This window comes from Chroicocephalus ridibundus, chromosome 3 (assembly GCF_963924245.1).
Source record: "Chroicocephalus ridibundus chromosome 3, bChrRid1.1, whole genome shotgun sequence".
Taxonomy (NCBI): Eukaryota; Metazoa; Chordata; class Aves; order Charadriiformes; family Laridae; genus Chroicocephalus; species Chroicocephalus ridibundus.
Window position 1 is genome coordinate 95052993 of NC_086286.1, and position 13081 is coordinate 95066073.

Here is a 13081-nt window from a genome sequence, read left to right on the forward strand (position 1 = left end):
ATATTGCCTTAATGACTGAAAACTTTTCCAAGGGAAGAGAATATTAGGCATAAAGCAATCCATAATTATGAAAGTATAAACATATTTCTTTGCAGATTATTTACATATTGATAGATTTCATAATTCAAAACCTATATAAGCCATGAAAACAGTATATTGTCTACAGTCCCAAACTTTTAAAAGGGCATTTTCTTCTAGCAACTGATGTGCAAATCACTAAGCAGTAAAAAACCCAACAGCTTAGAATTTTAGAAGCAAACAAACAAAAAAGTACCTGAAAGACACCAAAAGAACCTCTGACCAGGGGGAAATACTGCATTGTGCTGTATAAATTGAGTTCATGGAAGACCTAGGACAAGAAAAAGTAAATCATCCAAAGAGTGAATGCAAACTCACATTTTTCAGAACTTTCACTGTTGTAGATGCTAATCCATGGACTTGTACCTCAAGCAGCAGCTTGCTTAGTTCTCATGTCAAAGAGAAAAGAACCTATGACAGGATGAAGGGGATTAAGCTGCAATGTTTTCATGATTAATGGAAGAGTGACAGAGACTATATAAACCTAAAATAGGAACCACAGCCCACTGATATTCTATGGCACTTGGTCTACGTCGTTTGAGAACTTTAGGAATTATGTATGTTGTGAGCTTTTTCAAACTGTTGATGCACTAGAGCTTCTGCAAGTAAAAGGAATTCAAAAAGATGAATAATTTATTCTGCTCTTCAAAAAATAAAATTCTTTCTTTATTTTATATTACTAACTTTAAAGAGCACAAAGCACAAATCATTAGGGAGTTTTTCTGACTTTTTTGTCTTTCCTGCCAAGTGCTAACTAACCAATTTATCGAATGGAAGAACAATAAAGCATTAATTGGAATTTGAAATGCTGGGTCTACTACCTTGTAAGCCTTACAGTCTTTTCTGCTCAGTTATCAGTGTTGATAAACTACTTGCAGAAGTAAAAAAATATTTGCATAATTAAGGACTAAAAATCCTGCCCAAAGAACAGTACCTGTTCTGCATATAAACTGTAACATTTCCATAAACATCCATCTTTCATACACATAATAATGAAAACCCTCTTTCCCATTCACTTACAGATTCTTCTGTTATGTCACTACTTTCTCCTAGAAGCTTTGTACTTTTATCAACAACTGCAAGTCCAATTACTGATCCTGGTTCCGTCGTACTGATTTTAAGGGAGACTTTCTCAGATGGCTTGACCTTATCTTTGCTCCAAGAGATTTTAATCTAGAAAAAAGTGAAAAACAGCATTCGTTTAAATTATACAGTGATATTTACAGACACTAACTCCAAGGAAGCATTTTCTTAGCTTAATAGGTTATAATTAAGATCCTAGATTTGCTTTTCCTAGGACCATTGAGAAAATATTCGTTTTGCTCTCTCGCTCTCCTAGCTGATCAATTCCTTGGCCTGGTGGGAAGTCAGCATCAGGATCCATACCATTTCACCACTGCCTGGCTAAAAGAAAGTCTTCGTAAACGTTTACAGTTCCACACTTAGAGCACTTATCTTTCCACTATGTTGGCCAAAGCAATCTTTGGCTCAGTAATTGACCAAACTATTAAAAGCACAAGGAGATGCTGTGTGTCTATTTACGTGGAAGACATCGAGCTAGTAGAAACTTATTTCAGATAAAGTAGCCCTTCTTTTATAGCTGGACCCTAACTGTACTAGTATTATCAAAAGTCTTTCCAAGGACTTACACAAACCTCAGATCAGATCTTCAATGAGGAAGATTTTACAATCCTATGATCTAAAACACTGTTTACCATACAAAAAACAGACAAAAACATGGTCTCGGACTCAAGTTGAATATAGTTACCTTGTCATCCAAAACAGGCTGAACAGGGATGGTGAGAGCATCGTTTACAACCACTCCAAGCTCATCAACATAGAACACAAGTATACATGCCAACGGAGCCCAGGAGTTTTCTGCTGTTAAAGTGAATGTTTTTGCAGCCTTTGTGCCAAAAGCCATAATTTGTTCCTTAGATAACACCTGAAAAGGGAAAAATTAAACAGTCTGTTGGTATCTCAATTTGCCATAAGCTCTGCAATTCCTTCTACAAATAGCCACTAAAATAAGACACATATGGCTGTGATTTTTTTTTTTTTTTACTAAGTGGTTGACCAGTTCTATGAGACTGGGTATGGAACAGGGGGAGTGCACAACAACTGCTACAAGAACATAAAAATGCAACAGTAATACGTCTGGGTCATGCGGGTCATCTATAATAGCATTTGAGTTTGGATCAGGAATACAATTTTAAAAGCAAATCTCCTAAACACCCCTACTTACTACACTTTATTTTGCACCATGGAGTGAGAACTGAGGCCCACTAATGTGTTCTAGCTACAAACATTCAGTCTACTACATTGGATTAGATCTGAAATTACCTCAAAACACCTGGAGTTCAGGCCCATAGCACCAACTTTTTCATTCTAAATCTGTCCCTATTGGACCATACCAGTTACTAGTGAAGGCAGAGCCATGAAGGGCAGTTCCCTGCCTTTGACTGCATGTACCTATTTTTTTTTAAATATTCTAGAGGGCACTTCTATTTTAGAAAAAACACATGAATGCCCACATTTTATATTGCCCTAAGGTTTTTGTTATCCAGTTTACTATTGAAGACTCCAAAAGGAAAAGAATTGCAGTTGTCATAATCATTATGCTGTAGACTGTGCACAAGACATGCATGTGTTAAGGACAGGATGGGAGACGGGTGATGGTATGTGTAATAAACCCTTCAACCCAGATGCTGTAAGATACGGTACAGCAGCTGAACCATTAAACAAGCCATCAGCCAAGCCAGGTATTTTAAAATGCTACCTAGGAACTTCCCTTGTTAACAACGCTGCCCTGCCTGCTGGACCATCTGTTTTCTCAGCGGGCAGGTCTTCTCCTCACTCTGGGCCTGCAGGCTTGGCCCTGACAGTCCTGAACCCGTGTACAGGCTCCACCAGCCTCCTGCTTCCACCTGCATCTGCAAGACCTGCTGACAAGTCCCAGCCTGGGCTGCTCCTGGGACATCCCTGCCCCTTCTCCCGTCGTGGGTGTTCTGCACAGTCAGAGACAGTATCGTTCTCACAGTTGCACCTTGTCTCACACATCTGCAAGCAGAGGTAACTCAACACCCAAATCAGAGATGCTCTTCTCCCAGAGAGCACCTCCTTACATTGACAGAGGCATTTCTGCTAGGTAGCAAAATGGAGCTCTCTTTGAAAAAGGACCATCCTAGTGGAAAGAAAGTGTTTGGGCCACCTCTTTCATAAAATACAACAAAAAATGCTGAATCTCTCCAATGTTCAATCCCATTCCACTCATTGAGTATTTCTCAGGTTGGTAAAACTCATCTTGGACTGTCACCGTATGTAAAATCAGTAACTTACCAGATAGTGGAACTCTCTCACTGGCTTGTTGCTTGCAATACTCAGCTCAAAAGGCTTCCCAGCCTAGCAAAAGAATATGATTGATACAAAAGAGCATGGAAACATGAAAAGTAACTTGAACTGTTCTTATCTTGGCAAGTTTTGTCTCAGACTGTACCTTTATATCCTGGCTCTTTGTTTTAACCTGGAGATAAGTCTGGCTGGGGGAGCTGAACACATCGTAAACACCTATGTCAGTCCTACTGTTGAGGAACTCTGCCTGCAAGACAATGTAAAACAAAGCTCTTAACAAAACAGCAAAATCTGTGTGATGTTCACGTATATGTTACTGTTTACAAGAGCATGGTAGCCTTAATGGCAGTAAATGGCCACTTTATTGCCTGCTTTGGGTATCTGTTTTCTTTTTTCCCCTGCTATCTTGGTGCAATTATTTAGATCACTTTTAGACAGGATCCATCACTTTCTTTCCAGCTCCAATATGAATATAAGTAAGGAAAATAACAGTAGGTGACATATCAGCTGTTGCAGATGGCAGGAACAGCATACCATGGATCACAGCCCGCTCAATTTGGTGTGTTGCTGTTCCAAAGTAACATATTACAAAGCGATACCTGAACTCTCAGAGTTTTTGTATTAGACAGGATTGGAAACTCAATATCAATAATTCCGTTTTCTGGGACTGTGTAATTGAGGACATGGACTGTCAGATTTCTCTCCTCTGTGGCTTCATTCTCAAGGTGAGAAAGTGAAGAGTGGTGAAAAATCAAGTCTGACTGTTGTGCAGTGATTGTGACAAGATTCTGCCTCTCTTCAGCTGTCAGCTGGTTGCTATCAGAACGTGTCACCTTTATCTAAAAGCAAAAAGAAAGAAAACACCTATCAACAGCCTAAAACTAAAATTCACAACCCAGAACAGAACAGTAATATTTGCACTCACAGCATGTCAAACAAACAAGGGAATCCTCAGAGTTCTGACACATCAATAACTTCATATTTAATCCCTTGAGAGTACTGCAGGCAGGCAAGTCAGCCAAGTACAAAATTATTCATAACTTCAGGGAGTAAAAAAAGAGCAAAAGTGAAGCAGACAGAACCCAAAAGATGACCTGCCTTTCATCTCTCCCAATTACTCTTCTTGTTGAAAATGCTTGACTCAGGCAAATTACACACATCCTACCTAAAGCCTGAATATTTAATTTTATCACTTGTATCTCACCACCACCACCACAAAGGACAACCTAACATTACATCATGTGCAGGAAAATGTGTCAGATGAGCAGAGATGATACCGAGCCAGATGTCTTTATAGATTCATCAAACGAGCTGAAGAAAAGACTTAAAACAGGCCCAGAATTGACAGTCTGTAACTTCTTCTCTCCAGCATCCATCAATCAGCACTACAACTTACATCAACCTTTATTCCTATATTCAAAGAGATTCTCATCCATAATAAAACCATTCTCCTTCTGCATTACACACTCCAAAAAGTCAACTTCTACATTTAAAAGCACTGAACTAATGTTTCCCTTTTCTTTTTCAATCCAGAGGTCTGTCACTCCATTACCTCTCCAACTCTGCCATTAGTTTCCTATCTGCTCTCTGTACAGCACACGTAGACAGCAGCTGTTCCTTCACACTCCTCTGGGAGCGTAACTGATACCTCCTTCTCTCCTAGCTGCAAGCATTGATAAATGATTCAGCTACCTCTCACTCAGCTCATCTTTGGAAGAGGCAGAAGCAGCAGGTCAGAACTGGAATCAAACTGGGATGCTGGCAAGGAAGATAAAAAAGACAAAATCCAAAGACCCAAATGATCAGGCTAGCACAAAGCTACAGGTTGAGCCAATCTACTCTGAAAGTGTATATTCAGCATATTTTATTGGTATTTAGGTCTGATTTCTACACAGTAAAGGCTCAAGAATTGTAAAGTCAATTCCTTTTTTCAAGCAAAGTGCAGTGATACAATATGCAACCTCTGCTAAATGTAGAAATACTGAACGCAGACTATGGACAGCAGGAAGAACATGAAATACTTCCATGAGAGGACTGCAGCTGGTATGCGAAAGGCAGGACAGAAAGCCAAAAAGACACTCATTGAGAGCATGTGGTTTGATGAGTTTTACTGAAATTTGTAACAGCTGCTTAGTTATATATATACATTCTTTATATAAAGTATGTATTTGTGTGTATATATACACACACTTCCATATACAAATATTAGCAGGGCTGGGACTCAATAACTACTCTATTGTTTTAAAGCACAGTCACCTAATAGAAAACAATCAGCTAGAAACTAAAAAGATTTCTCTTCCATAAGAATGCTGACAACCTATACTCAAATATATCCCACCAACACTACAGCATTCCCGACCACTTTATCCTTTTCTAGAGCAAACACCTCTAAGTTTAGTATTTGCCGATACATATCATGAAAAAGAGGTAATCTGAAAACAAATCTGTAAATTACACTTAAAAATCTGAGGCAAACTTTGGCATCTAAGCAAAATTACAGGAGAAGAAGTCACGTTTGTTTATGTACAGATCATAATAAAACAAAAGAACTTACAGTAGCTATGAAGTTCAGAGAAGGTTTTATAACTCTAGAGTAGTCCAAAAATTCAATAAAATAGTCGCTTTGCTTTGGAAATATGATGGTACTTGAATTTTGGGAGATTCCTGTTGAATAATTGTATGTGTTTAGACAACGTGCTTTTAACATACATATTCTTTTAGTAGCAATACTATTTACTGACCATGATTTTTAAATAATTCTATCGCATTTTTCTCCATTTACAATCCTCTCTCTCTCCATTCTTCCAGCTACGGATCAGTACAAAGGTGGTGTATATATTGGTACTGTCCTCCGCAACGCGAAATAAGCCACACCACAGTGCTCTACTCCACACAGACTATGTCAGAATGACACAAGGAAGGAACTTAAGAATCCCAAATCAGCCAACTTCACCTTGCCAGACTTTCTACAGAAATTCTGTAATGAAATCTACTTTCTGGGACAGGTAGAAAATTTGTACAAATGATATTTTTTTTTAATACACAAAGTGCAGTGGAATATGAACTCACAGAAAGGCTCAATTTGCAAATCAGACAATCTAGAAGAGGGTAAAGACAGTGCAAAACACGGGGCCAGAGAGCTCTTTCTACTGATGTGGTTTACAAACAAACAAGTAAGGTAAGTTTATGATTAAACTTAAGTTTGTAAGACTCAAGCTAATGCTAGCAATTCTTCATGCCTGCTCTTCTCACCAAAAGTGATCAGTCATTGATTTTAAGCCCGCATCTGAACATATCTCTTGGTTATTTAATAAATCATTTACCATAGAACTATATTCAGCTGAGTTAAGAGCTGGTTAAACTACCTAGTATCTAGGCAAGCAACAGTTCAGATAATATACTTTCTCAGGTAATATATTTGCATGTAGATGGTTCATACTGCCATCAGCACATGATGCTTTTCCAGCGCTCCAAGCCCTTCCACATAGTGTTGAGCTCTTCCAGCACCACCTACTCTTTGGATTTCTCTCAGAAGACCTCACACAGCCACATACCTGTGAGTGACTCAGTGACAACAGCAATAATTTCTATTGGCTCCATGTAATCACTGTCACCTTGGTGCCATGATTGATCAGTGTTCAAGTTTTGCAACATAAGCTTGTTACAGGTTACATTCACGGATCCGTTTATCTGCAATGCAGAAAAAAAAAAAAAAGTTGTTGAACAAGCAAAGACAAGGAAACCTTTCATCCACAACAGCTTATTTCTGGTTAAGTCCTGTAGCTTTCCCCACATACAAGTTCTGGAGTGTCAACACCAGAAAATTTTGAATGCTGACCTTTATTTTTTGCTTTCAGTAACCATTTTTATTAAATCCAGTAGAAGTTCATGACTTTTTAGATCCAGCAATGACTTATGGAGAAAGTAACTTTTTTTTTTTCCTAATATCTAGAATTATCCAAGCCTACGTGGCAAGAGCAGTGGTGCCTATGTTTTACAGAAAAATACAACAAACAGGTCCCTGCCTGAGAAGGGGGATACACCCTATCCAACATCCCTGAGCTCAGAGTTTCTTGAGGCTAAGTGCTGCTGAAGGCACCGAAGTCAGCCAGCTGCTGAAGTCAGCCAACAGAAACCGAGAGGCACACCATTTAGCAGAAATTGAACGTGTTTTAAACGTAGCCCACAGCTCAAAAGTAAAAGGCCCGATTTTGCAAAAGGATGCCATGAATCTATCAACACTTTTCAGCCTTCAGATGAAAACTGCATGCCTTTTTAAATCTTATGCTCCAGGTTACATCTAGTAAAGTAACTCCAATGTAATTACTAGGTAATTAGTAGGCAAAACGCTTTGGTCTGTACTATGCTAGAGCTCAACCTGGACAATTGCAATGGTCTCCTCTGGCCTTGTAATGCAGGGCTGAGTGTGCAGGGGCACACGCGGGGCCAGGGAGCGTTCCTGGGCATTTGCTCTCCATCACCTAAGCTGCTACAGTAGCTCCTGGAAAGTTTTTCTACCTGGGCCAACTAGCACTCTCCAAAATAACTTCCAGGCACAGTTCAAGGGACCACAGCAGCCAAGTATCATTCCCAACCAGCAGTATGAATGTAGGCACTTTGTTCTGGAAATTAAAGAGAGTTTAACGCTATCCATGCGAGTCACATAGACCATGTCAGCTGAACTCAGCACTTGAGAATGGTCCCAGGCGTATTTAATCTACAAAAGGAGACACAGGCTTAAAGTCTAAAACACTACGAACTGCTATGAGAAGTCTCACCTCCATTGTTGTTGTTATGTTTCGCTTGTTTGTCCAGTAAGAGACAGAAAGGCAAGTGACCGTTACAGTTCCCTTCACTGGCTTTCCATACGTGTACCTGAAACACATCAGTCAAAGTCAAACAATGCATTGCTTCCAGGGCTTGGGATCCTAAAGAGCTCTCAAGGAAAAAGATTCTACTAAAATATTCTTCCCTGGCCTCAAACATGGCTAGAACACATGTGCACTTTGAAACATGGTGTCATGGTTTCAGCTGGGATGGAGTTAACTTTCTTGCTAGCAGCTGGTGTAGTGCTGTATTTTGGATTTGGGATGAGAAACAGTGATGATAACACATTAATGTTTTTTAGTTGTTGCTAGGCAGTCAAGGCCTTTTCTGCTCCTCATACCACACTGCCAACGAGCAGGCTGGGAGGGCAGAAGAAGTTGGGAGGGGACACAGCTGGCACAGCTGACCCCAACTGACCAAAGGGATATCCCATACCATGTGACATGCTCAGCATATAAAGCTGGGGGAAGAAGAAGGAAGGGGACGTTTGGAGTTATGGCATTTGTCTTCCCAAGTAACTGTTATGTGTGATGGAGCCCTGCTTTCCTGGAGATGGCTGAACACCTGCCTGATTATGGGAAGTAGTGAATGAATGCTTTGCTTTGCTTTGCTTGCATGCACAGCTTTTACTTTACTTATTAAACTGCCTTTATTTCAGCCCGTGAGTTTTCTCACTTTCACGCTTCTGATTCTGTCCCCCATCACAACTGGGGACATTGAGCAAGCAGCTGCGTGGTTCTAGCTGGCAGATGGGGTAAAACCACGAGACATGGACTTTTCAATACTGAGACCAGTTTATTGACACTAAAGTCAGAAGCCCAAAACCTAGAGAAGATATACAGTGCTGCTTTTTCCTCCACACGAGCTCTATAAACCTATTACTATTATTATGAGGTGTACAATGTAGGAAAATTAACTATATTAAGCTAAGCTGGAAGCAAGCTATTGAACAGAACACCGATGTAGCATCATAACTAATATGCAGTAGAGTTAAAATGGGATACGAGAAGTGGAAATTGTTATGCTTCCCAAATGCTGCTAGCACAAAATGAGGGATCTCAAGATACTTGTACTCAAATTATTTATTAATCCCAGTCCAAAGCAATCATGTCATTATTACATGGCAAACATAATTTGCAGCTGTGGCAAACCTGAAAACTGTAACATATTCGCTTCTTAGGATGCCTTTAGCAATCTCCAGTCAATGAGCAGTAATAAAATAAAAATTTTTTATAAGTGTTTCCAAGTTATACATAAGAGAAACCATGACATTATCAGATTCAGACAGAGAAAGGGGAGGGAAAAAACCCTGAATCATCCTAGTCCATCAGTAGTAATACATTCAGATGTGACAACTTTAAGTACTTTAAATCATCATGTATTTGATTGGCAGCCACTTAAGAAATACCAAAGCTGAAAAGCAGAGGAAAAAAATAACCAAATAGCGTAGTTACAGAAAGGACTCTGACAGCACTGTCTTGCAGCTGAACTCAGTCTTTCCAAGCAGACCTAATTACAGTAATAAGCTGCCATTAACCTTGAAACGATACTGCCATTGGGTGGCATCCCTGTACTTAATCCAATAATACTGCAGAGATGAGAAAGGAAAAGGGTTTTATGACTTCTACAAGTGCAAGGGACATAGAAACTCTTTGTACACAGAGGCATTATGCCTATAAAAACAGTCACCAGGAGTTGTGTCATTCCCTATGAATAATTATGACGTATCAGTAAAATTTTGGCACTGCTGGGATTCAATCTTAGCCAATTCACTGGCATCCAAGTCTGGATTTATTGCAGCAGACAGAGACATTTTCAAATACCTCGTGAGCATACCTAATGAAAGAGACAAACACCTTGTGGAAGACCAGAAGAACTTCGAAAACCAAATTCACATTGGCATACAACGGACTCCAAAAGAAAAGCAGAATGGGGAAAAAAATTGAGGAAAACTTTTTTTGAAAAATAGCCCCTTATGACAAACTTAGATGGTTTATAATGTCAGGCTTATACCTGATATTATATGTAAGCTTTTTCTCAAAAGTCCAAACATTTAATTTAAATAGCTTGTTAATCAATCATTTCTGCATATCACTTATAAATGGAGTGCTTGTTTAGAAGGTATGTATTTTATGGAATGAAATAATCCATGAAAGACGTTTTATTTCAGGTCATCTTGAATGGATCTATCACATAGCTCTGTCTCTCATCTTCCTAAAATAAAATTAATTTCTATTTAAGATTAATGCAGACTAAATTTTTTGTCTAGATATTTTTTCAGCTGAAAAATAGAAAATTTATACAATAGTCTACAGTGAAGTCTCTTCTGAATTTCTCAATAGTTTTAATTCTTCACCCATTTACAGGTATAAGTATTTTGATAGGCAGAAGAACCCTATATTTCAAATCCACGATGTGTATAAATTGTATCAAGAAGGACGTGGATAGAAGTTTGCATAATTTTCCAAGTGGTCTAATAAAATATAACTACTCTACCTACAGACCTTGACATGATAAGTTGGAAAGCACCACAAGAGCACCATACAAACAAAAAAAAGTCCTCAAAGTATTCATTATAAGCAAAAGACTAGATAAATTTTCTGAACAAGGTAGCTAAAAATGCTAAATACCTTTTCTGAATAAGGTAGCTAAATACCTTTACCAGTCCAAAACATTAACTAGAAATCTGAAATCTATCTAACGTTGTTACAACAAAATCTAGTAACTAGAAATGGATGCTAGACAACTAATTTTGACTAGAAAGCACTTTTTTAGCTTCTAAACCTAAGTTTTCACTTTGACACTTAGACCCCCCAGTAATTTTCTTAAGAGTGAGGGTGACAATGGTATCAATGATTTACTTACTTTGCAGTGACAACACCAGTTACATCTTCTTCTCTCAAGGAGTAGTATAATGGTGTTGTTATCATAACATCAAATTTTGGTAAAACTAAAAAAAAAATTACAGAAAGCATTAAATTCACACAGAAATAATCTCTTTTTTTTTTTTTAAGTAATAAGGGTAGAAACTTAATATGATAAAGACTACTACAGTTTCCTGAGGAACATAAGGTAAGAAACAATTTTAACCCAACCCTATGCGTGCCTCAGACTAAGACTTTTTGTTGAAAGGATAACACTAAGCATCATAAAAGCAGCCTGCGCACAAGCTTGTAAGGCTCAAATATAAAATATTTAGCCTATTCAGCTTTTACAGAGTCATCAACAAGCTTCATGATCAGACACTATACAGATATTTGGGGATGAACACATTGCCTTCATGATCCTATAAAAACAGGGACAATAACTGCATCTCATAGGCTTAAGATAAGTATTTTAAAGATTGCATGACATCCAGACACTACAGTAGTAGGTCATTAAGGCTAACAAAGATAAACAGGGCAGCTGATAAGACGATGGTTTTTCCAGGACACAGCGTCAGCCTCAGACAGGCTAGAGATTTGGAAATTAGACTTTCCAAAAGTATTCAACAGGTTTGTGCTAGTCAAGGGAAGCTAGTCTAAATTAATGGAGCATCAACTACCAATTTTCGTCACTACTAAATGCCCTTAAGTGACACTTACCATATTCCATCACTTTAAATCTTTGATAATGAACTTGACCCTATTGAAAAAAAATCATATGAGAAAATACATACAGTTGTGGTTAGATTAGCAAGTTTAACATACCTTTTAGTCCAAATCCCACACATATTCAAGTTAAATCACAATTTCTGACATGATGTAATTTTAAATCATGGTTCACCATTATCAGCTCCTGTAATGGAGCTCCTGTAGGAACCAGTAGTATGCATTTGCACCACAGAAGGACACAGAAGCTCACTTGCAGCAGATTGTAAATAAGTATAAGGAAGAGTTTATGGAGCTTCTGATCTGCAGACATCTACATACAGCTGATTTCTGTATAAAAAACAAATATCAGAGCTAGCTAGCATAAAACTACCTAGCATAAGTACTCACAGTCATAATGATGAACCACAACTGACCTACCAGCAGTATCTTCAATAGCTCATTTAAAATTAACTCAAGTATCTCTATACCAAAGGGAAGCTCCTACAGTGTCTGTCTAGAGGACAAGACCATTTTCAAAAGCATGTATGATTTTAAGGTTCCTCATTTGCTCAAAAGGCAGCTAAAATTTTGTTACTGTCTACAGTCAATACTTACTTCAGCAGACATATTCTTGGGTTATATCTTCCTGTCTTGTTTATTTCTTAGTTTAAAATAATGGAAGAAATAAACAACTATACAATACATTCCTATTTGTATTCTCTTCTGTTTTCCTATTTTTCTAATTTTTGCACTTATTTTCTGATTTTCCCCAGGAGGATATCTGAAAGCATATTCTGGCATATCTTTGAGATGTGGTACATCAGGCCATATATGGCACATTGTTGGAAATTAATTTTTAAATTTTTTTTTATACTCTTTGAACATTAAATATTCCACAGCTATTTTTGTTCTTCTTGACCAAAAAGTCATGGTAGTCAGCCACATAAATTTTGCTTTTTATTGTCTTATTCAATTGTTCTTCCTTGCTAAAGTGGGAGTAATTCAAGTTGCGCGAGGGGAGGTTTAAATTGGATATTAGGAAAAATTTCTTCACCAAAAGCACTGGAACAGGCTGCCCAGGGAAGTGGTTGAGTCACCATTCCTGGAGGTATTTAGAAGATGTGTAGATGTGGTGCTTTGAGACATGGTTTAGTGGTGGACTTGGCAGTGTTAGGTTTATAGTTGGACTCGATGATCTTAAAGGTCTTTTCCAACCTAAATTATTCTATGATCCTATGATTCTATGATTCTGA

General features: G+C 38.2%; 1 protein-coding gene across 1 annotated transcript in view; it reads right to left on the reverse strand.

The window, feature by feature from the left end:
* CD109 (CD109 molecule) overlaps positions 1–13081 on the reverse strand; it is an 81073-nt gene that overhangs the window by 41216 nt on the left and 26776 nt on the right. The window contains exons 6-16 of the mRNA XM_063330159.1: positions 11841–11880; positions 11122–11206; positions 8208–8304; positions 6984–7119; positions 5984–6093; positions 4029–4268; positions 3575–3676; positions 3418–3480; positions 1847–2023; positions 1099–1251; positions 275–349 (exon numbers count right to left, since the gene is read on the reverse strand). Coding sequence (XP_063186229.1) covers positions 275–349; positions 1099–1251; positions 1847–2023; positions 3418–3480; positions 3575–3676; positions 4029–4268; positions 5984–6093; positions 6984–7119; positions 8208–8304; positions 11122–11206; positions 11841–11880 — 1278 coding nt within the window. The remainder of the gene's footprint in view (positions 1–274; positions 350–1098; positions 1252–1846; positions 2024–3417; positions 3481–3574; positions 3677–4028; positions 4269–5983; positions 6094–6983; positions 7120–8207; positions 8305–11121; positions 11207–11840; positions 11881–13081) is intronic.